The sequence below is a fragment of the Microchirus variegatus genome (genome assembly GCF_963457635.1).
Source record: "Microchirus variegatus genome assembly, chromosome: 10".
In the NCBI taxonomy this organism is placed as follows: Eukaryota; Metazoa; Chordata; class Actinopteri; order Pleuronectiformes; family Soleidae; genus Microchirus; species Microchirus variegatus.
This window is the reverse complement of record NC_139811.1, coordinates 28,616,699-28,644,351: the sequence shown is the minus strand read 5'-3', so window position 1 is coordinate 28,644,351 and position 27,653 is coordinate 28,616,699. Positions and strand designations below refer to the sequence as shown.

The window sequence follows — 27,653 nt, the reverse complement described above, 5'->3', positions numbered from 1 at the left end:
CTTATTAATGTATTAACTAATATGTTAACTAATGCTAAGTAATACAAAATAATAATTGTTAAAATATTATTAAACAGTTAATTAATGCTTAATAAAGCACTAACTAATGTTAATTAAGGGACCCTTATTGTAAAGTCTTACCATTTTCTGGACACTTGTTTATGGCAGCACAAGTAAAATACATTGCCTGGGTCTTGTACCAGAGGTAATATCTGTGTGAGTTATTGGCCGTATTGGTCGTACTTATCATGACAGGCTGTGCTCAGTTTTCCACTCCCTCTCCTCTGGATCGACTCTTCAGGATCAGGATTTATTTGATCTGGGCCAACACATCATTAAAGATGTTGAGGAACATGTGAACATGGTATTCCTTGAAGACCAGCGCTGGACGGAAACGGATTGATCGGTCTCCGCACCCTCCCAGGAGAATACCTGTCAAATAAGGCACAATTAAACCAAAATCAACAGAGATAATTGAGGTAGTAACTGCCTCACTGGTCATTTTTGTTACTCACACTTGTGCAACAAAATACAATTAACTACTTGCACACGTCCAAGCCCTGTTGTGGTTGACACGATCCCACTCATTCACCACACCTTCCAACATTATTTATTATTATTATTAGTTTTCCCCTGCTGCTCCATGTTTTCTCTCTCCCTCTCTCTCTGCAGGAGGTGTGGCTGACCTACTTTCTGTGAAGACGCTGGTGATCAGCTCCACCTGCACGGCTCCGCCCCAGCTGCTCCTGATTTGCAATCAGGAGCCTTCTTACGCTAGAGCCACCTGCTCACCAGCGTCAGATCGTTGTACTACACTCGTTGGTAAAGCCACAGTCTTGACTCTCCTAAAAGAAGAAACTTTTGCTGCTCGTATACTTACCGAGTCTATCTTCAGGTCACCTGCTGCTCGAGAGAAACAGATCATCGCCAGCGACTTCCTCCTTCTCCTGAGTTTCCCGTTGCTTGGTTCTGCCGTCATCGTCTCATCTCCTACTCCATGAGAGACACGGATCATCGCCAGCAACTTCCTCCTTCTCCTGAGTTCCCGTCGCTTGGTACCTACCGTCATCATCTCATCTCCAGAGCTGCACGGGACAAAGAGCTCCGCCAGCGTCTCCACTCGTCTCCTGGCTCCCTCTGCATTCAACTTCTACGTCGTCTCCCCGCCTTCCTCTCCACAAGCCTGAGTCTTCTCCTGTCGCCTTCTTCAGCCTGGGAATCCTCTCCTCGCAACTCCAACTCTGAGTGAGTTTGTTCCTGGCTGGAACTCGACCACAAACATTGACTCTCGCCTTGAAGCAGCTGTCCTCACCCGGACACAGAGTGTCAGATTTTTCAGGAAAAATTGACCTCTTCTTATATGTTCACGGAGGTGAATGGGAAACCCGTGTGCCTGGTATGCATGCAACAAGTCTCGGAACATAAGGAATATAATATACTGCGCCACTATGAGACCCAGCATGGCGAAAAATACAACAGCTTGCAAGGTGAAGTGAGAAGACAGAAGATACATGAATTGTTGACAAGTCTGAGGAAACAGCAATCTGTTTTCACCGGGAGCCGAGATGTCAGTGATGCTGCAGTAAAAGCCAGCTACCTGATTGCTAGCAAAATAGCGTTAGCATCAAAGTCGTACTGTGAGGGGGAGTTCATCAAAACTTGCATGCTGGAGGCTGCCGAAATAGTGTGTCTTGAGAAGCGGCAAGCATTTGCCAATATTAGCTTGTCGAGGAATACTGTGGCAGACAGGATTTCCGAACTCTCTGCAGATTTAGACCTCCAACTGAAACGGAAAGTGGAGTCATTTCTGGCATTTTCTGTCGCAATTGATGAGAGCACTGACATTACGGATGTGGCTCAATTGGCCATATTCATTCGTGGAGTTGACGAGACTTTGACTGTCACAGAGGAGTTTCTGGAGGTGGTGCCTATGACAGACACAACAACGGCTGAGGACATTTTTCATGCCGTCGTTGGAGCACTGGACAGAGTCGGGTGGACTGGTCCCGCGCAGTAAGCCTGGCTACAGATGGTGCGCCGTCAATGGTCGGGAAAAAGGCAGGTGTTGCGACAAAGTTCAAAGAAAAGGTACAAGCCGCAACTGGAGAGGGTGAGTTTTGGACCTTTCATTGCATTTTGCACCAAGAGGCGTTATGCTGTAAGTCACTAAAAACGAATCACGTCATGGAGGTGGTTGTCCAAACTGTAAAACTGTCTGCATTCGGGTCCAGTCCTTAAACTCTTAGCGTCTTTCCCATAGAGAAAGATGTAACAGTGGTATCACTAAAGAAGAGAGGGGGCAACAGTGAAGTCATGGAAAATCAACAAATGAGACAAAAGACAGTGTGATGGCTTCATAGTGACGGGAATTCCGTTTTTTCCCCCTGTTTTTTTCAGTAAGCCAAATTGTTTGCTCCCAAATGGCTCTAATTAATTTAATTTCTTAATTATACATTTTATAATTCAGCCACATTAAGCTCTTTTTTTGGCTTATCATTTGTATGTGTACACATATACCACTCAAATCAGGGGTGTCAAACTCATGTTCACAGAGGGCCACATCAGCATAATGGTTGCCCTCAAAGGGCCAGATGTCATACAGAATAAATGTAACCAAATATAATGTAAAATAAAGGTAACTACTCTGTATAATATTGCTAAATAACTTTCTGTATTTATTACTTATTCGAGTTACAAATATGATGCATTATAGATGTAACCTGGGGTCCGTTTCACAAAGCATGTTCAACAAACTCTGAGTCTAACCCTGAACTCTGAGTTGATCAACTCTGAGATAGGAAACTCTGAGTTTTCGGTTCCACAACAGCTGATTTGAGTTAGTTTGTTCAACTCAGAGTAGTTTCACCAGAGTTAAGCGCGTGCACCACAAGTATAAAAAGACAGCATGAATGGAGCCCTGTTTCGACGAGTCACCATGGCAACGGGGAAGCGGAGGGTGACGTTCTTTACTCCACTGGAGTAAGAAATATTAATGCGTGAGTTTGAGCATGTTTTTAGAAGGAAGTGTAACACAGCAGCAAAAGAGAGGGAGACGGCGTGGGAGAACACTGCTGCTGATGCGGAAGTTTAAATGTTGTCCTTTGCACAATCACAATAATATTACAGAAGAAACTGCTTGAGTTGTAGATTATTAATTAATTTATTTAGGTGTAATCCCACGGGGAAGAAGCGCACTTGGCAGCAGTTTAATATGAAACATAAAAACATTGTTCAAACAGGTAAGACCTCGGTATAATCTCATGAGATTAACCTCATTTTGATCATGTTTGACATAAAGTAAATATGAAGTGGCTAATTGACTTTACAGTTGTTTTATCACCAACATTATGCTGTTTTCACACACATACACGACTTCTCATTCTTTATATCACGTTCAAGTGCTCTGCATCTCTGACGTTGTATAAAAGAAACATTTGTAAATTTTGTAAGTAAAAAAAATAATTGTAAAAACCGCAGCGCAACACACAATATCTGCTGGGATGTGAGGGCGTGACTCCGGTTGTTAATGTTGAAATGTAAGGACGGATTAGGTTGTGAATGTAAATGATGAACTGTGACGTGAAACAGTTCCGCCCAAAAAGAAAAGTGTCTGGAAATGTAAGAACATCTATGCGCGGTCTGATAATCATCTCCTGACGAATATTTAATTCTCTGCGCAGTAATGCTGCACCTTCATCCACAGGATCACTGTCAAAAGGACATGGTAGTGAAAATAGTCTCCACCTAATATAACTTCTAATGTAGACGCAGAACAGACGCAGAACTATACTACGCCAAAACTCTGCGACTGAATGAATGAGGAAATCAAATACCGTGTGTGTCTGAAAGAGGGCGGAGACAGAGAGAAACTCAACGTTTGCGGAGAAAAACCTGCTCCCGACCAGGTTAGTTTCAAAGAGCATGTTGACTTACCTCCCTTTGTGAAACGGAAAACTCGGAGTTTCCCTCATTTCAGGGTTAACAGACTCAGAGTTTACACTAAACCTGCTTTATGGTGTTTCTTGACAAACTAACAGTTTTAAAAGTCTGTATCTGGTCGGGGCAGACCTGCTCACACACCTTCAGAATGCACTGCTTCAAAAATGCACCGTCAGAAAAAGACTTTGAAGCACGGGTGATTTCTTCAGCCACAATAAAGGTAGCTTTCACTGCCACATCGTTTTTGGTTGTGGCTTTTGTGAACACATTCTGCTGCGATCACAGTCTCAATCTCAATTTCACTTGTCGCATGATGCGTAAAATGATACACTGCGATCTAGTGGCGGAAAATGTAGTTTATTGTCAACGCACGCATTAAAGCAGCATAGACATATTTTAACACAGATTTTTAAGACCAATTAATCACACGCGGCCACATCTGGCCCCCGGGCATTGAGTTTGACCTATGTGACTTAAATTATCAATACATCCTACTGAAGTATTCAAAAATAAAAATTACCTTTTCTAATATATAAAAAATATGTGGCGTAGATGCACTGGCAGAAGCATGCTCCCTAGTCTGCCTTTTTTCTTCCAACTGTCTGGAGGTTGTGCACCCTGCTCGATATGACTGCTTAATTTTGCAAAGTCTGCATTCAGCCTTTGTGTTATCACAGTTATTAATAATCCTAACACTGCTTCTTGTACTACTGTCACTCATTTGGTATTTGTGGAAAGAACTCCACTCTCTCCTTTTTCTGCTCCTCTCCCTCCTGTTCCGTAAATCTATCTATGAGCACACTGAACACCCCTGCCCCTACCTGCTTGGTGGTATAATCCTGGTCTATCCTCACGTGACTGTTTGCACAGCACACACAACATCCAGTCACTGCATGCATGGAGCACCCGTAGCGCAAATATTTTTATATTATTCTGTCTTGTATTACTTTAAAATAAAAACTGCTGGTGGGTGGGAGATGGCTGCCATCATTCATTCTTAAAAGAGCCGACCCTTTGAACTGGCTTGTTCCTGACCAACACATCACTAGTGCTTCATACCTTTGTCTCTGGCCTTGAGCAAGATGCTGTTGCGTGTTTCATCATTGCAGACATCAATGGCACAGAAGGTTCCCTGTCCTCGAGCACGACTCAGTACACCAGGGTATCGAGCCTGCGTATCACACACATGATCGATGTCAACGACAGCCTGTTTATGATTGATTGATAACATTAAAAAAACAAAAAAATCAACAATGTTTATGCCTGCTCTTACTACTTCCACACTACACTACTACACTACTTAACACTACTACCTAATCAGGTAGTAGTGTGAAGAGCAGGCATAAACATCGTAACAGAGAAGCAGTTACGAAAACATTGCACCAGGGAAGCAGCTGTGATGTGGTAGTGTAGTGCAGACTACCCATCCTCACATAAGGGATGCAGTACTGTCCATCTCATCCATTTCTCCCGCTTTATCCTCCACATGTGGGTTGTGGGGGTGCTGTGCCAATCTCAGCTGACATAGCGCAAAAGGCTGGGTACACCCTGGTCCGATCACCAGTCCATCACAGGGCCACAAAGAGACAAACAACCATTCACGCTCACACTCACACCTACAGTAAATTTAGAGTGATCAATTTACTTAAAGGTGAAGTAAGTAGTTTATAGTGACATCTAGTGGAGAGGAACAACAAACTGCTCCTCTGCTCAACCCCTCCCTTCCCTGAGCGCTACGGTATCCTCAGCTGGTCAAATGTCGTCCTCATCGTCTTTCTCCGTGGTGCGGGCGTACGGTCAGGTACTGGTGTTTCTTTATCCGCTGTAAAATACGTGTGTGTGGCAGTGGGGCTTGGTTAGAGCGACGGCTGCTGGAGGGAAGGGAGGAGTGGCTCAGCCGGTGATCAGTCCAGCTGTCTGATCACCGGCTGAGCCACTCCTCCCTTCCCTCCAGCAGCTGTCGCTCTAACCAAGCCCCACTGCCACAGTGTGGTCCTCCATTCTAAACGCGTAAAAAGATCCGCTCTCGGCCTCGTCTCGGCGCTCGATTTTTCTCTCGGGTTTGTCTATACAGGCTCCCTTAGAAACATGGCGTCGTGGCAATGCAGTAGCGGTAAGTTATTTTACATGACTTTTTGAAACACTACGAAAATGAAACAAAAAATATTAGACAGCGACTAGACAACGCAGGAGCACATAATATGTATACAAAAGTGGATTTTGGGTCATCTAAACCCATAAATACTACACAGTGTCCCTTTAATGTATGTATGTATGTTGTATGTTTTGGACTGTGGGAGGAAGCTGGAGAACTCGGAGAAAGACCAAGCACACAAGAGATTACATAAACATGTGAAGCCCTTGCTCCAACCAGGTCTCAAACCTCTGTCTTCCTGCCGCAAAAGTAAGAGTGCTAATCACTACACCAACCATGTGGTACTGATTTTATCAATATTACTCTAATCTAATAAATCCTTATGATTATCTGAAAAGGGAAAATTAGGGCAAATTACCAAATGGGGTATAGGGGAAAAAGCTTATATGATTTCACACTTGAGTAATTATAAATCAATAAAGTATTATTATTATTATTATCGAAAGAAAAAGATAAACATCCTATATAGGCCTATATACAAACATCCCAGCTACTTGTATATAGGCCTCCACTGCCTTTCTCAAATGGACTAGGGTGAGTAATTAGAGGACTTGGCTGCATACTGTATATGAAAGTAACGCACATTTAAGGTGACACGCTACTTAATAAAGTAATATTGTAACTTGTAACTATGTTGTATGATGTTTTAATATATGTTTTGTGTGCCGTCAAAGCTCTTCTGGTGGCAAAGGAAATTCCCATGATTCCATGCTGCTTGCTGACATTATCAAACTAGGTTTTATTATTGTTATCGTTTTGAATGAGATATCTCTAGTGGGAGAGATTATAAAGGAAAATCCTGATGCATTAAGATGTACTCCCACTCCAAATACTTTACATATACACCTCCACATACAAGTATATTACCTGTAGATCATAAAGACCATTTAGCATGGCTTTCCCAGAGCGATTGACCTCCTCCAGAAGCCGCTCTCTGCGAATCACATTTAGAACCTCAGCCAGTAACACATTCTTTGACGGGTCACCCATCCATGTGTTTAAGATGCGGTATGGCTGAAACAAACACAATAGATAAAACTCATTGACATTTTTATAATCTTTTAAACAAATAGATTAATTATAATAATGAAAAATAACTGAATATTTGACAGCAGGGCACATGTTTTTAGGATGTTAGTGTACTGCCCATGTGTTCTATTAATTTATTTTCTGTACCACAACACACCAAAACCAACTGTTACCAGATTTCAAGTATTGATAGACGGATTCTTGAGTTTCAAAAATATTGATCTTACCTTAAACATTGATAAAGATTTTCTCTGGCAATTAGAGAATGTTGTTGGGTGATCCTCTGCTTTCTCTGCTATTTGTGGTCAGAATAACTCTTTGCCCATTGCTTTCTAGAAACCTAAACTGGAGGTTGCTACTACAGTCTTAGAAATAAGGGTTCCAAAAGTGTTCTTCTACAAGGGCTGAGGTTCTACCTGGAACCATTTGCTTCTGAAAAACTCTTTCCCGAAGAAAGGGTTTTTCAAGGGTTCTTGGTAACATTAATGGTTCCAGTAAGAACCATGTTGATCCAGAGAACTTTAAAACCCCTTTCCTGAATAAAGGGTTTTAAAAGGGTTCTTGGTGGAACCTTTATAAAAAGGTTCTACCTGGAACCAAAAACGGTTCTCCTATGATGACAAGCCAAAGAACCTTATATGGTTCTACTTAGCACTTTATTTCTAAGAGTGTACCTTATACATTCATACTCCCCAGGGGCCTCATGTATAAAAGAGTGTGCAGCTTTCATACTGAAAGAGGGCGTACTCACAAAATTTGAAAAGTACGTACGCAAAGAAATTCTCAGATTTATAAAACCGTGCGTACGTCGAGTCCTGCGCACCTTCTCTTTATACATCCCATCAAACGTGAAACTGAGCGGAGGTGAATGAGTAACACACCACGCACACGTTCCACCCACAAATTAATATACAAATGACTAAAACGCACTCTCTGACGCCTGCTTCCTGAAGAACAATGACAAATGTGGCAGCGAAGGAGGATGGAGAACGCATCGATTTATGATGTATAAATTTGAAAAAAATATATTATAATTTTTTGTTTGTATGTTTATTTGGTATTATATACAAACATGAATGAACTAAATGTGAGGGTCACCGCGGCAGCTCTAATATTAATGTTTAAAAAAAAAACTGGCTTTGCATTGATAGTTTATCCTGTAGGTGTTGTTTTTCTGATGTAACGTTTGTTTAGACATGACTTATCCATGTGAGCTGAATTTACAGATCATTTCAACAATCTATAAATGTGTCAGTGTCACGCGTCATCATCCAGTTACGCACACACGCATTACGCACAGAATAAGCAGATAGAGCTCATTGACTTACTGCATATAATGATTCATTACTGTCACTGATTGTGTTGTGGACGCTGGGGAGGGAGGAAGATGATTCTAGTGTGCCGATGTCTCAGGTGTGCCGGAGTTTCCAGCGCCTGACGAGCGCGCACCTGCATCAGCTGTCTCTTCCGATGAAAGGTGCATCGGTGGTGTAATAACTTTTTTGCAGTTATTTTGTTATCGTATAGATTAAAATGGGATAAGGAAATGTTCTACTCAACATTCAAGTCCCATTTTCTTACAACAGATTAGTTTGTAACTTTATTTTGGAGCGTTTAAAACATTGTAGAGTGACGTGAGTTCATGTCTTCACGTCAGCAGCTGTGTGTCTATTTACATAAAGAAAAGATTAATTTGTGTTAAATCAATTTCAGCAAGTAAGTAAGACTTAGAGAAAAGTGTGACTCACTCACACACACATGCGCGCGCGCACACACGTTTGAAGTGTGTGTTTTCGCGCGGGATCAGTTTCGTCTTCAGTGTCCTCTGATCTTATCCACACATGTTCAAACGTATGTGGTGTATCATTGTTGTTTGTCACAGAATAATTCATGTTTGTCACTGTAGACACATTAATAATATTAATTTGAAACACTCTGATAAGTTGCAGAGCTTAATATTGCAGCGTCTCCACCTGATAAGGTGGAGCGCTCCACAAACTCTCGAGCTGCCGTGAGTTTGCGGAGCGCTCCACCTTGTGCTGCACTGCGCTGCAGTCTGCAAGCCAAGTACATTTTTATAAATGCCATCGTGTGCGTGAAAGCAAGTATACGCTGTCTTTTTGTGCGTACGCACGGTTTTTACATGAGGCCCCAGACGATGAACATAGAGAGTTACAAACTCTGTTCTCAGTGACCTTAGCAGCTACCTAATCATATCCTGCATCAAAGTCCACAGAGAAAATCACAGCGCACATTAATGTTATTCCACTGTTGCCAATAAGATCAACTGTGTTATTTTGTGACTTCAGTGTTAGGTTTCCTAAAAGCTAAACAGGCTGATTTTCTGAATGGAATTTGGTGAAGGAGAATAAAGGAAAGTTTACAAACTATGATGCTTTTCCATTTTAAAGTTATAGCAATACTCAGCTCGACTTGACTCTTATCTAGTTGTTTTTTTGGTACCTGCTCATCCAACACAAGAATCAAACCCAGTATTTAAAAAAAAAAAATAAAAAAAACACAAGAGCGCTACAGCAAGCAAACATGTCTGCTGTCCTCAAAAATAGACCATGGTCCGTTGGTCCGTGCTATGACGACCCCACCTCAGTGAACGCAAGGAGATACTATAAAGTAATGGAAAGCGTCATCAAGTCGATCCCAGTAGTGCAATAACTATATTCGCGTTCGTGCAGTTTGTTTGGGTTGGTGTGAATGCTTGCAAGTGAACTGCTGTGAACTTTAACCATATTTTTCAATGGAAGTGTTGTATTTATAGCCATAGCCTCAGTGTTGTCACCTACATCAATACAGTAAGTAAGGAGAAGGAGAGAACAGGGAGGAGAGCCTGCTTTTATACTCTCTTCCTCTGCAGGTAAACTAGCACATTTAACCGAGAATCGTCACCCAAAAGACCCTAGAAACTGGATGCCGTTAATGGCATTACTTCTCTGAGATCCTCACTGGAGAAGGCTGCCACCATGCCAACCCACTAACCACCTGCTGGCCTGCTCATTACCAGAACAGCAGGGTAGATGAACATTAACCTCCTGACGCTCCATGATGTCGAAATTGTGAGGGATGTCTTTTACCAGTCTACATGTCTGACCAATAGCTGAGCAGAATTTCAGATCACATGACTTTTAATTACCATTCATAGTGCAGTTAAGATTTGACTTTGTGAACATGAACAAATTTCGATCAGGTGATGACCATTGAAGTGGACTTTTAGGGCCTGATTTACTAAAGCTTTGCGTGTGCAAAAACGTGATTGCACACGCAGATTAGCGTTGATGCTGATCTACTAACAGGGCGCAACGAGGAGTGCGTCCCTCAGACAACAAAATAGCGTTTACACGCTATTTTGCGTGTGATGGGAGGAGAAAATGTTAATATGTTATTTTAGCACGCGCAAAGTGATTTATCAAACCTGAAACTGATTGCGGTGATTATTTCTGCATCTATATTTAGCACGTTTGAAAGGCAGGTCTTTACTGGCACAGCGGTGTGCACACATGGCTGTGGTTATTTATAGTTATATTATATTTATAAATCAGGAAATTACGCTTTTCCAGAGCATGTTCAACTACGCGTTCACAGATGACTCACATTCATTTCTTATTTGGTATATCTGAATAAATTAAATATAGATATCCATAGGATAAATGCGTGTTTGTACTGGTATGGGCTTACCTTGGTCTGCAGTTTGTGGTTCAAGGAGGGGTCGTCTATGTTCCCCGGTTAAGACCAGAGGAACGGGAACCCCGCTTTACCTTAACGGGTCCAGCTCTAACCTGGTCTACTCTCGGTGCACGGCGAAGCGCAGGTGGCACAGTGCGCACACGTCACCAAAACCTCACAGGCAGGTTACCCTAACCCTAATCCTTCCAGTTCCAGGCACATTTAAATGCAATAAATAATCACAACAATCACTATTTAATGTAACTATCTGAATCAGCTATAGATATATCATCTATATCGATTGTCCCGTCGCCTCTGACCTCAGATCAAAGGCTGTTGGCACGCGTAATGGAAACTCAGCCTGACTGAATGAACACAGATGAAACCAGGGACGGACTGGGACTAAAAAGCCTGTTTGATGATCCGCTTTATTTATTAATTTACTTATTGACAAAAAAGTCACTCATCCATTGAAATTAGACCTATGCGCTCTCTGGCAGCTGTCAGTGAGCTGCAGGTGAGTCAGCACCTTCTTCTTTTTTTTTTTACAGCAACATCCATAGTACATAGTTTTCTTTGTTGATACGTCAGGTAATGATGGAACTGTCCAAAATACCGACGCAGGATTAAAATAATAATAATATAAAAAGGTCCTATGGGCCCGGGGAACAAGGACGTCATATCCCTCGATCTCAGTTATCTGCTCATCGCTGAACGTCACTTTCTGTTCAGTGGCTTCAAATGTAATTCTGCGCTTCCGTTGAGTCTGCTCTTTCTCCAGGTGGACAAATCTTGACTCGCGCCCTATTCATTTAAATAGGGCGGTCTTAACCACTTCTGCGCCTGTAGTCAATTGCGGCCACAATCTTAGTAGTTCACCCGCAAAACATAATCCAGTAACAGGCGCAGTCTTTCTGCTCGCGCAAGCAATTATATGGGCAAATAATATGGGACTCGCTATTTGCAATCTTAGTAAATCAGGCCCTTAGGGTGCTGAGAGGGCTTAAGGTTTACAATAATCAAATCTAAATCAAAACATGTACAACTTGAAGCAAACATTGACAAACCTTATCAGCCTGTAGTTCATACTTGTGGTAGTAGCCGCCAGTCAGAAGCTTCTTGCTGAATGAGACAATGTCAGCAGGATCGTCCATACCCCAATGCTCGTGGGCCCAAAACTTTCCTGTATTGCCCCCACCAGTTTGGACTTCATCCACATGGAAAGCACATCCATGCTGGGGGTAGATAAACAGTTACAGAGTGAAGGCAGATGGTTGACATAGCAGACTAGTCTTAAAAGGGAGAACAGAGCACACCCTGCTCATACAGAGGAGGGTGTGGTTTCAATGACAGCTTAGACCAGGAGGGGGTTGTTCTATGTAAATGTGATGATTCTGTCTCTTGGCTCTAAGAAGGTGTAAATCTTTGAAGCTAAAATTCTCCCTAAAGCAGTTTGAGGAGTGCCTACATTCAAATTGCCATATCTTCTTCAATTATTATCATGCATACTCACACTTAAATCACACTTTGGAGGGGGGGTGAATGACAAAAACAGAGCAACAACAAATGTTATGGTGCATTTCCACTAGCTAGTTTAGTAGTGTTTCCATTACAAAGAAAGTACCTACACAACGTGGACGGGGTCATCACTACACGGCTACAACGCGCATACGAGAACTGCTGTGACGTCTTATAAGCGACGCACACAACAGAGACTAACACACAAACAATGGTATATTTTATTTGTAAAGGCTGCCACAAGTAACCGATATAGCACCATTATGTCTGATAACTAATGTGTTTAAAAGTCACATTTACGAAATACATGTTACCCACACGTCATGACTAGGAATTACTAAACTATCAAAACACCACAGATGCACATTAGTGTTAAACCGTAAACTCATGCTACCGGTGTAGATGAATAATAAATAGGCACGATGCAATCACATAAGTCACATTGTAGTTTATTGACACACAAAACCTCCCACCCTCTCAGTGGTTCACCCCACTGCGGCCATTGTGGTCCTCAATGGTCCGGTAGTCGCTCTTTAACTTTTTTAACTTATACCGACACTGTTGTAGTGTTTTGGTGGAAGCCGTGAGCGGACATCGAGCTCTTGGTACACCTTCTCATTTTGAGTGGCACCGTCAAGCTCGTTCTGTATGTTGTCCTCGCTGACTAAGCACAAGAAAGTCTGGACCTCCTCATTTGTCCATGGAATACTTTTACGGACAGTTGCCATGACTCGCTCGCTGCTAAAATGGTGGATGAGACTCCTGCATCCTGTGTCTTATGCCGCGCTCATGACGCACCCAGTGACGACACTTCTGGCCAATCAGTGGCTGGCAGTTTTGACCAATCAGCGCATAGTACCTGTGCAGCTCACTTGGAACCTCACCAGAGTAGGTACTAAAAATAGTACCTGGTACCACGTACTACGCTAGTGGGAATACTCGCTAAACTGTGCCGTCTCACGAGAGTAGAGTCACAATCAGCAAGATGTACGACGGCGAAAATAAAAATAAACGTGTGATTTTGGTGGAGGATTCACCCAACTGATTTGCATGTGTTGGACATTGTTGGGAAGCTTAGAAATCACACTTCCAGAATCTGTAAATAACTCTAAATGTCCCTAAGTAGACTTCTGACCGGTTTTGCAATGGCTGGACACATTTGCTGTTGTACATGTAGTCGTTTTACAATATTAACAAGTGTCTGTAGTGGGGGCATTTTTCTGGAGCTTTCTGGATGGCCTTTTTACTTGCAGCCAGCATGACCCTAAGAAGGTACACATCCGCTTTACTCAAACCATCTGGCATGTTCCCAAGAAAGAGGGTTGAGAATGGGGTCGTACCTATGTTCCCCGGGTCCTATGTGCCCCGTTTTCCCAAAAAATATCCTATGTTCCCCACTTTGTATGTGACAGGGGAACATGGGACCCTTTTTTTTGAAAAAGGGTAGGGTTAGGGTTAGGGTTAGAGAAAGGGTCCTATGTTCCCCGGTCACAAACAAAGCGGGGAACATAGGACCCGGGGAACATAGATACGGTCCCGTTGAGAATAATACATTCATATTGAAACATAGGACCTTTGAAATAAAGACTGGATAGAGGGGCAAGACTAAAAACATGGGCATGGTCAGCAAAGACCTCTCCACATTCTCTCAGCAGGCCACTTGTGTGCCAGTCTGTTTGGACTTCTGCTTGGGAGTTATAAAAAACGAATTAAACTTTTCCAACAGAAGTCTCTCCAAGTCCAGGAGTTGGTGGACGATGACTGTGTTTCCTAGGCGTGCAGCCACATGTCCTCTGTTATCACGATGTTCTACTCTTTTTCACATCTGTTTTTCACATAATCTGTTGTGTCCTTCTTCAATGGGAAGATGCTGTGGTATAACTTGCTTATAAGGCCTTTAATATTCCCAGAATTGTATGCATCAATAAATATATGAATTATCACTGGTGGCTCTGTGGGGTTACAACCTTTCAGCTTTTTACAAAAATAGTCACGAAGCTGTAAGTACCTGTAAAAGTGTTGCCTAACTAGTCCATATATTTGACAAAGTAATTTTTAACAATTTTGCATACAGCAGTAACACCATAATAGGTCCAATTTTTATATACCCATGATCTAGTGATGCTAGTTTGAATTCAGGGTCATATGCTGGCCATCTAAGTGATTTTATGTTTTTGGAGTTCAAGTTTTTAACCACCTCCCCCCATAACTTCAATGAGCAATTCACCCATTGACTCTCCGTATATAATATTTTTTTCTCCACTCCCACGCAACCAAGCAGGGATTGTTTTGGTGCATCTGTTAATGATAACTTTATGGTCTTCCATTTAGCTACATAAGAAGAATTACACCAATATACTCGAGGTCTTAGTTGAGCTGCTAAATAATAGTCCTGTAAAGATGGGAGGGCCTTTCCACCCCTCTCCTCCGGGAGCTGAAGGGTGGAGAAGTTAACCCTTGGTCTCTGTTTATTCCAGTTAAATCGTGAAATATGTTTATTCCACTCTCTAAATTGTTTTGGGGGGATTTCCATTGACAGTGATACAGAGAGATACAATAACCTAGGGAGGATATTCATCTTTATTGATCTAATTCTGCTACCAAAGTCAGGAGGCAGCAGACTCCACCAATCAAGGTCATCATATATTTTTTTGGTAATACGTTATAGTTAATATTGAATAATTGTGACATGTCTTTAGGCAAACTCACTCCCAGATATTTAATATAAGGTGTGTTCCAATAAAAACTATACATTGCACCTTGTGTAGGTGTGTAATTAAATGTCATAACCTGTGTTTTATGTATATTTAGGAAATATCCTGAATATTTCCCATATGTTTCCAGCATTTTCATTAATTGAGGCAGGCCTGAATTAGGGTTTTTTATTGTGATCAACACATCGTCCACGTGCATACTTATTTTATATTCCTCTCCTCTCCTGACATATATTAATTAATGCTATTAATTTTAATTCTCGCAGTGGGGGAGGAGTAAAGTGCCCGGATGTGTGTATAAAATCCTTACTAAAGTTGAATCTCTTCATAACTAAATACAGGAATTCCCACCCGACTGAATCAAAAGCTTATACAGCGTCTAGGCTGAGAATGATGACACTAATTTGGTCTTTGTTAATCTGTTCAATAGTATGTAAGGCTCTTCTTCAGGGTCTCTGCAGGTTTCAACAAGTCAAATTTAAGACTTTTTTAAAGACCATAATAAATACAATTTAAAACCCATTTCAAATCCATACTGGCAAAAAGGTGCAAAAGACATGAAGTAAAGACTTCAAAGTAAAGTTTTCTCCGCTGCTATGCTAAGCTGTAACACACCGCGGCACACCCACAGCACACTAGCTAGTGGTGATCGATACATTCTTACTGGGCAGCACAGGTGGCTGGTTATCGCACACTCAAAAATAGAAACATTTCAAAGCGAGACTGAAGTTTATGCATATTTTATATAAAAGTAACGTTAATAGATTTGTAAGACCTTTCAAAATTGTATTTAAGACCTTTTATGAGAGGAAGAGGAGAATTTAAGACATTTGCCTTAAATTCAAATTATTGGATTCAAGACTTTTTAAGACCATGCGGATACCCTGTTCTTATGTTATCATGTGTTTGTCTATTCTTTATGAATCCTGTTTGATCCTCGTCTATTAACAGGGGCATCACAGGTTCCATTCTTTTTGCTAGTGGCATACAATTTATAGTCTGAATTTAAAACATTAATTGGTCTGTACCCTTTACAGTCCATTCTGTCCTTACCTTCTTTGGGGATCGCAGATATGAAGGCCTCTCTCCAGGAGGGAGGGAGAGAGCCTCCTTTTAGAATATAATTAAAGCTTGACTCCAAATAAGGGAGCAGGTGATTTTTCATTGACCACTCTGGAGGGAAGCCATCCGAAGCCATGATTTATTAGAGTTCAAACTTGAGATAGCTTTACTTATTGCCTCCATTGTTATTGGTGAGATGAGTTTATCATTAGCTTCTTGAACTAGCGCAGGAAGATCTAAGGAGCTCAAAAATTCAGCAGCTGAGTGGTTATTAACCTGTTCTGATTGAGAGTATAAAGATTTATAATATCTTTCAAATGCCTTTTGTATGCCGTCCAAATTGTTAGTCATTTTATTCATAGAAGGGTCTATAATCTTGTGAATAGTGTTTTCTGCCTGTTGTTTTTTGAGCCTCCAAGCCAATAATTTTGCAACCCTAGGCCCAGCCTCGTAATATCTTTGTTTCATGAATCTTATATTTTTCTCCACCTTCTCACCTAATATTTTATCTATTTCCTGTTTAGTTTGTCTGATTTGTTGTATAATCGAGGGTTCTTTGTTTGGTATATGTGTTTGCTCCAACTCTCAAAGTTTTTCCTGTAAACCAATTATTTTTTGAGTTTTCATCCTTTTTAGTCCAGTTGTCCTAGCTATAATGTTCCCACTGAGAACAGCTTTAGCTGCGTCCCATAATATACGGGGATTTACTTCTTCATTATTATTGTCATGCATATATAATGCTAAGTCATTTTCCATAGAATTTCTAAAGTTGTGATCATTTAGCAAACCAGTATTAAGATGCCACAAAGTTTTTCGCTGTCTACCGTCTAAATGTAAAGTTAGAAAAATCCCAGACTGGTCTGAAAGATCCCTCTGACCTATTCTGCAATATTTTAGCCTATGCAGATCTTTGTTATACATAAAAAATATTCAATCCTTGAATGGGCTGTGTTTTTTGTAGAATAAAAGGTGTATCCTAGAGCTGATCCATTCAGAGCCGGCCATACATCAATAAGTCCCAAGTCTTTAAAGGTGAAGTAAGTAGTTTATAGTGCCATCTAGAGGAGAGGCTGAAATTTACAACAAAGAACTGCTCCTCTGCTCACCCCCTCCCTTCCCTGAGCGCTACGGTATCCGCAGCTGGTCGAATGTCGTCCTCGTCGTCTTTCTCCGTGTCAGCAGATGAGGTTCGTGAGGAGAGGGAGAGGGCGAGCTACCACGGCCGTAGCAGACGAATCGGAGAGAGTGGAGGCGGGACTTCCGCTACAAGTAAAGAGACGATTGATTTGTTCTCTAGCGTTTGTCCTTAAAGGCTCCGGTAGAAACATGGCGTCTCGCTGATAACAGTGGCTATGCAACCGCGGCCCGCGACCATGTTATTTTACATGACTTTTTGAAACACTACGAAAATGAAACAAAAACTATTATACAGCGACTAGACAATGCAGGAGCACATAATATGTGTAAAAAAGTGGATTTTGGGTTATATAAACCCATAAATACTACACATTGTCCCTTTAAGTCCTTTGTTTATGTGTTTTTCAATCAAATTCCTCCTTCTTATTCTATTGGTTGTATCTAGAGAAGGGTTCAGAAGTATATTAAAATCTCCTAAGTCCCATACGTTTGTGATGTAATTAGTTCAAATATCCTTCTGAAAAAGGTCATATTGCTCCCAAAGGGGGGGGGCATAGACATTTAACAATGTTAGTTCTTTCTGGTCTATTTTACCTTTTACCAAAACAAATCAAACTTCTTTATCATTAATTTGAGAGACTAATTCGAATTTGACAGCGTTTGAAAGGATATATTAATTTGATTTAATATAGAGCTGTTAATTAAAGGAAACACATATTGAAACAGTTTAGTGGGAGAGATGGGATCTAACTGACAGGTTGATGGTTTGGATGATGAAACTAATGATGTCAAACTATAGGGAGATCTATGGGGACAAACTTTATAACTGTACACCTGGTGCTTCTGAAGCTCTTGTGCTAAAAGTCAGTACCTCTGTTAGGGTTATGATGATCAATTTTTTCTGTAATTAATGTTATTTTATTCACAAAAACAAGTTCATAAAGGGGTCACTGCTCAATGTTAAAGGAATAGATCAGGGGTGTCAAACTCAAATACAGAGTGGGCCAAAATCTAAAACTGAACAAAGCCGCGGGCCAAGGTTGAACAAATTAACCTTTTAATAGGGACCCAAACAAGTTTTGCATTGAATATTGAACAAGCAAGGCTTATAAAACTTTATAGTGACATAGAGTTTCAAATAATAATAATAATAATTAAAAAATATCAATGGCATATCAAATAAAATTTAAATAAAAATTAAATGCACCCTAAATACAGGATAAGTGGTAGATAATGGATGGATTAAAATTTAATGCCACTTTTCTATTTGCAGCCTTCTGAGGTAAATATCAAAATAAACTTTTTCCACAGGCTAATAATAAATTGGAAAATAAAATAACAATAATGAATGAATCAAACATTCAAGCCTTGAAGTAGCAAGAGAAAGTGCATGAATAAAACGTTAATTATTGCTCAGTTTGCTACACTTATTTGCTTTAACACTGAATATGGAACAAGCAACGCTTATATAACTTAATAGTGCAAAATCAACTTTCAAAAAACTAACGAAAAAACATCAATGGCATATTAGATAAAATTTAAATAAAAAATTGAATGCCTCTTTTCTATTTGCAGCCTTCTGAGGTAAATATCAACATTAACTTTTTCCACAAGCTAATAAATTTGAAAATAAAATAACAATGAATACAAAACAACAGCAGAGCATTATGGGATTTGTAGTATTAGCGGTGAATGCGGTGTTACAGCAGCGGTGCCGCTGTATAATACCGGCGGGCCAGCTCTAATGTTAATTTGATATTGCCTCAAGGGCCAAATGAAATTACACGGCGGGCCAAATTTGGCCCTCGGGCCAGAGTTTGACACCCATGGAATAGATGGTTCAGTGGAGCTGTGGCTCAGTACACAGTGCTGAAAAGAAACCTGTGATTACATATTCTTATTTTCTTCGATTAAAGAAGAATAATAGGCAGTTTTTTTTGTATGCTACAAAACCATCATTCCAGGCTATACCAGCGAACGGTATGAGGCCAGGACGGAAATTAGGACGCTGTCATCCCCAAGCGTCTGACCACAACAGCCTTCGCTACAGGCTGCGACAAACCAGGGCATCATAAACGAGGTAATACACACAAAACACATATACACACAAAAAAACACGTTAATTGGTACTTCCGGTCTAGGTCTGCTTTAAAGACTTTTACTCTTTATTTTTTGTAATTTTGGGTAACATCTACTGCACGCCTGTCCGTCCAGGGAGTGGATCCCTCACCTGTGGTTCTCCCTAAGGTTTCTACCTCTTACTTTTTCCCTGTTACAAGGGTTTTTTCCCTGGTAGTTTTTCTGCAGGAGGCGTGGCTGACCTACTTTCATTAAGGACGCTGGTGATCAACTCCCCACCTGCTCCTGATCAGCAATCAGGAGGCTTCTTAAGCCTGAGCCACCCCTTCACCAGCGTCAGATTGTTCTATCATCTCCAGTGGTAACTTCCTAGTGATTCTCTTGTGATTGCTCTAGTCTGACTTCCTGGTTTTTGACTCACCATTTGCTCTGCCTCAGGTCACCACATCTACTGCTTCCTGAGAGCTACGGACACCACAGATTCCTCGGATAACACCAAGAGCTACAGATTGCTACACTTCACTCAGCGTCTGGAACTTCTCCCTGTGTTCTCCACAACCAGTGGGTTCATTCTACTCTGGACAGTTCCTCAAGCATTGACTCTCGCTCTTAGCTCACGCCCTTCCCTGCTCAGCTGCATCAACGTCCGCCCTTAGCCCACATGCTAACTCCCCTCGTAGCCTCACATTAATCTCTGTAAACTTCAATAAATATTATTCATACTATTGCTACTGTCTCCTCTGCATTTTCGGGTCCAACTCTCCTTAAATTGTTCTGTTAAACCAGAATGTAACAACATTAATAAAGTTATTCTTTGTTGTAAGTCGACCTATATTTAGTTTTCTTTAATCTTAATAAGCATGCAATGTTATGCAAAGAATTACTTATCACAAATTAATAGACAAATTATTGTGTGGGAGTGGGGGAGAGTGGGTGGGGGGCAAAATGTTTTCTTCATCCTAAGGGGGGCATAACAGAAAATAATTGAGAAGCACTGAGTTAATTGATCGTAACACTAGATAAATAATCGAAGAGAGAGCAGGAGACACAGCATCACGCCAGTGAAAGTACAGGAAATGACACAATACGTTACTGCCTAGATCAGCCTTTGATTTAATCGAACTAAAATAAGTTAAGCTACCATATACATATTAATGTTATATTGTGAATGTGATACAAAATGTGATGTTATATAAATGTGTATATTGCACATTGGCATATATATGTATATGCCAAAACTATATACCAGATTTTCTCAGATGCTGAATCATTGAGGATGTGCTGTTGTGGTACTGTCACGAGGCGCCAAATTTGTTAGTTTTTTTTGCTTGTGTAGTCAGTTCTTGTTAGTTTATGTTTAAAGTCACGTTCAGGCCACATTAAGCCCAATTTATACTCCTGCGTAAAGTGCTCTATGTAGGTTACGGAGACCCTCCCCCCTCTACATCGCCAGAGAGCCTGTCGGAGAGCCTCTCCGGCTGCATGAAATATTTTTTAAGTGTTACTCCGTCAAGGGGCAACAGAGACGGCAAAGGCTGTGATTGGTCCTCAGGACAGGCCGAGATAACGCTGCTCTGTGCCGCCATTGTGTGCACCGAGCGTCCACAGAGGCAGAGCTGATCACTGCCGACAGCGTCGCTGTCAACCTATAGATACGTCATATCGTAATACACAAACCACATGTTTAGACTCTAAATGGCTAATTTCTCCCCGCAATTTATTTTAAAACTGTGCCATTGCTCACTGCAGCCAAAAGCACAACCTTGCGTAGCGACCCCTACTGATCAGGCAGGGAATTGCAGTGTGTATCCGGCACCACGATGGAGGACTATGAAGGCTCGAGGGGTCTCCGTGATTACGCAGTCGGATAACGCATTACGCAGTCGGAGAAGAACTTTATACTTCTACAACTGAGTAATGCGTTATGCAACTGGGTAACCACGGAGAGCCCTCGAGCCCTCATACTTCTCCGTAGTGGTGCCTGATACGCACTGCAATTTCCCGTCCTATCAGTAGGGGTCGTTGCAGTCCATTGCAGCTCTATATCCAATTGTTACTTCTTTGAAGTTGTTCCTCTGCCATGTGAATTAGAATTTATTACTTGAAGTGATAACCTTTACCTTGCTTGCAATGTTTCGAAGGCCTTTGAAGAAGTTTGCAGAGGCGTGGTTATCTCCACCTTCAGCCTGGATTGGTTCAGTCACAATTCCTGCCACAGGCCTTCCCTTCTGCCTCCACTTCACTATCAGATCCTCCACCTGGACCATAATAATAAAAATAATGATAATAACGAAATGTGTTTATAAAGCAATTTACAAATTGAATTTCAAATTGTTAATGTGCTACACGTTAAAAAAAAAGAAAATAATAATACTAATAATAATTCAAAGGTCAGTGTTTATGACAGAAAAGGGAAATTAATTACATACACATACTCTCTCTCTCTCTCTCTCTCTCATCTCTCACACACACATATGCAGAGCTCACCTCCTCCAGACAGCGAGCCTCTTCTCGTTCATTCTCTCTGGTGAACTCCTCCAGTGGGTACTTCAGTGTGGGAAACGGGGCGATGGGCCAATCAAATGACGGCACGTCCAACTTGTGGATTGCTTTTGAGTGTGTTGTTGCCAATGTGCCTAAACAAGAGAGAACCATGAAGCCATGAAGGGACTACAGACAGCAATGCTGATTCAACATGCAGTATTTCAGGTGTGTTCATTTCTCTTTCTCTTTCTATGCTCTCTGTTGCAGATGATGTAATATCTTCACTTCTGACAATGACAATTAAAACAATTATTAAGAGAAATGCTGACAGCGGTAACATTCCCTTATCAATCTTTGTCATGTTGGTCTGTATATTTAATAGAGGTTTGTGATTTAACAAATGATTTTAGTTCACTAAAAGATTTTTAGTTTTTATTGCATTTTTAGAAAGTGTCCCTTTTGTTTGTATTCTTTGATTAATCATGCCCTTTCATGGCTGAGGTACTGCCACTGCCCACACTACCTTTGAATCACAATTAAAGGGCATCATTATCATTATTTTATTTTCTCCATTTGTGCAGACAAACACCACATTGAGTGTGTGTGCATGGACATACGGCAGCTCAACTCTGCTGGAAAACATCTTCACTCTGTTTAATGAGATTTTCATGTCCTGTGATTTGTGTTTATGCGACTATGTAACATACCTATGGTTCTTCCATGGAATCCTCCCATAAAAGATAAAATGCTAAGGTCAGGACAACCTGGAGACTGAGACAGAAAGATAAAACAAGAGAGAAAAACACATTATCACTGTTAAATAAGATACAACAATGTAAGTGGAAATCACATAAAACATGATAATATGCAAAAAGTTTCCTCCTCCCACCTGGTTTATCATACAGGTGCTGAGGTCTTCTTCAGACGGTGTGTTGTGGCCTCGTTCCTTGTTCTAGAAGAAAAGAATCACACACAACATCACACAGAGACAAAGCTAAATTACGTGTGGTGGTTGAGATAAAGTTTTAAAAGGATAGTCCTGGCTGTGGTTGTATGAGGCACTAACAAGGCACAATACCATATTTGATATCACAAACTCAGTCCGATACAGTCATTTTAGACTTTATGAACTATGAAGTTAACAGACATAATTCTCATAAGACATAACACATAATTCTCTGATTGTGTACAAAAACACAGCCCACAACATGACTATTGTTGTGCACGTAGTCACCTTTTAAAATATTACTTGAGTGAAAATCTTAAAGTACCTGACATTTTTTGTACTTAAGTATCAAAAGTAATTTTCTGATACAAAACGTACTTTTGTATTAGAATTAAACGTATTTAAACAAAGTGAACAATTACAATTTTGTATACAACAGTTATTGTGGCATCTTAACAATAAAAGCCCAACAGGCGAACAACTCTAAACCACATTAAAATTAACCTTAAATGTCATGCATGGTGACAAGCGCGCTCTCTTTCTCTCTCTGTGTTCTATGACCATACAGAATAGACAGACCATGGGCCTCATATCCAAAGTTTGCGTACGCACAACAACATGGCGTACGTTCTTTTCCACGCTCACGTTCAGATGTATGAATTTGAAATGACCTTGGAAATGTGCGGTGCCCACGCCAATTTCATGGCTGCCGTACGCGTTCTACGGCTATTGTTCCTTTGGCGACACTTAGTGGTGATGCTGGGAAACTGTTAATAATGTGAAAACAAGTAGTCATCACAGTGTTGTGAACATCAGAGACACACTTATGAACAATTAACACCAAATGGTGCAATCAGACATGAGCAAGTATTTAGGGAACGCGAGGAGTTGCTTGCAAACGATGATAATTGGCTCATAAGCCGATTTCGGTCAGGAGTGTGCCAGTCAACCCTGAGCCGAGCCATGCCAGCGGTGTGGGACGGAATCATCCGTATGTCATCCAGGTTCATCAAATTCCCATACAATGCTGTTAAACAGGCCAACATTAAAGCGCAATTTTCAGTGAGAGCCGGTTTACTTGGACCCATGCTTACGCACACTTTGATACATCTGAATTAATTTGTGCGTACAACACTTTTTGGGTTTTAGCGTACACCAAGTTTTAGTAGGAAATCCATGCAAGTCTTTGTACATGAGGCCCCATGTCTTTCAACTGGCAAGAGATAGCGTTATCAATTGTGACCCGCCACGGCCCAAGGGGGAACAAGTCGGCCCAGCGCAAAATGAGAAGAAATAGGAAAAAGCTTTTTTTTTCAAAATTAGGGATTTCCGTTTTTAACCCTAACCCAATTACACAAGTTGAAGTTTGTAAGAAGCCACTACATGCATCAAATCACAGTATTGTGGGTCTTAAAACCATAAACTTTGTATTGTGGCGGGCACTGAGGGGTGTGTCTTCTCACCCAGTGGGTTGTGGGTCAGGAAGTGTTATCCCTGTTTTCCAGGGCACATGTGCTGTTACTGTTCTGGCAATAAACCTGGTTAAACTCACCTGCGTCTCTTCATTCCTCGTCTTGCCACATTGGTGACCCCGTTTTGAACATGTTCGAAGAAGAAGAGGAAAGTGTCTCCTCTTCAACAGCTGGTGGACGTGCCTCCTTTTCAGCCATGCCCCAACTCCCGCAACCGGCCGGCTTCACGGGGCCGGTGAAGCTTCCAGATTTTGGGTGAGCGATCCTGCTCCGTGGTTTGAGCACATCGAGGCACTTTTCCACCTGCGAGGAATAACTGCAGACGACTCCAGGTATTATTTGGTGGTCGCAGCACTGGACCAGCAGTCCACTCGCCGTGTGATGCAGTTCCTGCGTGCCCCGCCGCGGCACGGAAAGTACGCCGCGCTCAAGCAGTTTCTTCTCCGGCGCTACAGCCTGTCCACCGCGGAGAGAGCGGACAAACTCCTTTCGCTTCCCGGTTTCGGCGATGGTTCGGCGGTGGACCTGATGGATGCCATGTTGTCCTTGCTGGGCTCGGAGGACGGCGGTTTCCTTTTCCCGCATATTTTCCTGCGACAGCTCCCGCTGCCGGTGCGCACGTCCCTGGCAAACTCTCCGTGCCTGGCTGCTGGCGATTTCCGCGGTTTGGCTGAGGAGGCGGACCGCGTCCTGCTGACTTCCAGACGTGTCTCCGTGCAGAGTGTGGCGTCGGATTCCCTGCTGCCGACGGCGGAGTGCGCGGATTCGGCGTTGACGGCTGGAGTCTCCACCCGAAGACAGCGGGGGGACCTGTGTTTCTTCCACCAACGCTTCGGGGGCAAGGCTCGGCGCTGCGTCCCTCCGTGTGCTTTCGAGGCACCGGGAAACGGCGGTGCCAGCGCTCAGTAGCAGCTGTGGGCGCTGGCGAACGAGAGGAGCTGCTGTTTGTTAAGGACTCGCTGTCAGGTAGACGGTTTCTGGTGGACTCCGGCTCACAGAAGAGCCTCCTCCCTCCGGCTGAGGCGGACCTGTCGGCCCGTGGCGGCGGCCCGCAGTTGAGTGCGGCCAACGGCTCCTCTATCGATACATTTGGTACCAGGTCTGTGACTGTTTGTTTCAATGGACGCAGTTTTGAATGTGACTTTGTGATAGCCTCCATTACAGTTCCCATTATCGGGGCAGATTTTTTGTGTACTAATGGTTTGCTGGTGGATGTTGCTAACCGTCGTTTGATTGATGCTGTCTTTTGCTACTTACCCATGTCAGACGGGGGGCTCTGGGCCGTTAACTCATGCTAACTTCTCAGCGTCTGGGGATGTGTTTCAGCGTTTACTGGCAGATTTCCCGTCGCTGACGACGCCTGCTTTTTCTACCGCGGTTACCAAGCATGGCGTGGAACACTTCATTCCTACCGTGGGTCCGCCTGTTTTTGCACGCGCACGGCGCCTCGACACGGTTAAGTTAGCTACAGCTAAAGAGGAGTTTGCTACCATGGAACGTATGGGGATCGTGAGGCGTTCAAACAGCCCGTGGGCCTCGCCGCTGCATATGGTGCCCAAGTCGGACGGGTCTTGACGGCCGTGCGGTGACTTTCGCCCTCTGAATAATATTACCACGCATGACCGTTATCCAATTCCGCACATTCAGGATTTTTCGGTTGGCCTTGCTGGTATGACGGTTTTCTCTAAGGTGGATCTGGTGCGTGGTTATCATCAGGTTCCCGTGCGCGCAGACGATGTGGCCAAGACCGCGGTGATTACGCCATTCGGGCTTTTTGAGTTCCTGCGTATGCCGTTCGGCCTGAAGGGCGCGGCACAGACATTTCAGCGGCTGATGGACTCGGTGCTACGTGACCTCGCGTTTGTCTTTGTCTATTTGGACGTCATTTTGGTGGCCAGCCCGTCGGCTGGTGAGCACCTGTCTCACCTTACACAGGTTTTCCGGCGCCTCGACGAGCACGGCTTGATTGTCAACACTGCGAAGTGTCAGTTTGGGCTGCCGGTGATCGATTTCTTAGGCCATCGCATTTCGTCACAGGGCGCGGTTCCTTTGCCGTCTAAGGTGCAGGCGGTGGCAAACTTTCCCCGTCCGATCTCGGTCAAGTCCCTGCAGGAGTTTTTGGGCATGGTAAACTTCTATAACCGTTTCCTGTTTCGTGCGGCCCACCTCCTGCAGCCACTATACAGGGCCCTGAGACTGAAGAAGGCCAACGACCAGGTCGATTGGACCGCCGAACGAATCCGGGCTTTTGACGGGGCTAAGTCTGCCCTGGCCAACGCGGTGCTCCTGGCGCATCCCGTGTCTCGGGCGTCCATTGCTCTCACAACCGATGCGTCAGACGTGGCCGTGGGAGCGGTGGTCGAGCAGCGCGTGGGGGGTGCGTGGCAGCCCCTCGCGTTCTTTAGCCGTAGTTTACGAGACAACGAGCGCAAATACAACGTTTTTGACCGAAATTGCTTGCGTTGTACCTCGCTACGCGCCATTTCCGTTTCCTGTTGGAGGGCCGCTCTTTCACAGCCTATGTCGACCACAAAGCGTTAACGTTTGCAATGGCGAAGGTGACAGAGCCGTGGTCTGCTCGCCAGTAGCGCCACCTGGCAGCTATCTCCGAGTTCACGACGGACATTCAGCATGTGGCGGGTAAAGCGAACCCGGTTGCGGATTGCCTGTCGCGTATGCTGGTGTGTCCTTTGCATCTCCGGGTCGATTTTTCTGCGATGGCTGCCGATCAGCCTGGTGACCCAGATATTCTTGCACTTCGGTCCGCTGGTACCGGTCTCGAGTTAGAGGAGGCGGTGGTGCAGGAAGGGAGTCCCGCCCTCCTTTGTGACGTCTCGTGCCAAGCAACCGGTCGTGCCGGTTGCTTGGCGCCGTCGGGTTTTCGATTTGGTTCACTCGCTCTTTCATCCGGGAGTCCGGGCGTCGGTGAGGCTGGTGTCATCTAAGTTTGTCTGGCCTGGCCTGGCCTGCGCAAGGAGGTCAGGGAGTGGGCGGCCACGTGCGTGGCGTGTCAGCGCGCTAAGGTTCACCAACACACTAGGGCGCCTCTTGAGCCTTTTTCGATTCCAGCCAAGCGTTTTGACCATGTGCATGTGGACCTGGTAGGACCTTTGCCTCCCTCCCAGGGTTTTACACACCTGCTGACAATGGTGGATCAGACCACCAGGTGGCCAGAGGCGGTTCCTCTGTCCTCCACGACATCTGCAGATGTGGCGCGTGCGTTTCTTTCTGCTTGGGTCGCGCGTTTCGGTTCCCCGTCTGACATCACCTCTGACAGAGGCTCTCAATTCGTTTCAGAACTCTGGTCAGCACTGGCAAGGTCTCTGGGCACACAAGTTCACCGTACTACCGCGTACCATCCTCAGGCTAACGGCTTGTGTGAACGTTTTCACCGGTCGCTAAAGGCATCGTTGCGTGCTGCGCTCTCGGATGCTAACTGG

At 43.1% G+C, this 27,653-nt stretch overlaps 1 protein-coding gene across 2 annotated transcripts in view; it reads right to left on the bottom strand.

Moving 5' to 3' along the window:
* Positions 1-310: 310 nt before the first annotated feature.
* The window catches only part of LOC310933314 (4-aminobutyrate aminotransferase, mitochondrial-like), a gene marked incomplete at both ends in the record, with an annotated part of 96,627 nt that continues 69,284 nt past the window's right edge, over positions 311-27,653 (bottom strand). For both annotated transcript variants that reach the window (XM_083896776.1, XM_083896777.1), the window contains 8 exons: positions 311-432; positions 4,999-5,110; positions 6,962-7,108; positions 11,869-12,036; positions 21,432-21,569; positions 21,799-21,947; positions 22,503-22,566; positions 22,685-22,747. In XM_083896776.1, coding sequence (XP_083752902.1) covers positions 311-432; positions 4,999-5,110; positions 6,962-7,108; positions 11,869-12,036; positions 21,432-21,569; positions 21,799-21,947; positions 22,503-22,566; positions 22,685-22,747 — 963 coding nt within the window. The remainder of the gene's footprint in view (positions 433-4,998; positions 5,111-6,961; positions 7,109-11,868; positions 12,037-21,431; positions 21,570-21,798; positions 21,948-22,502; positions 22,567-22,684; positions 22,748-27,653) is intronic.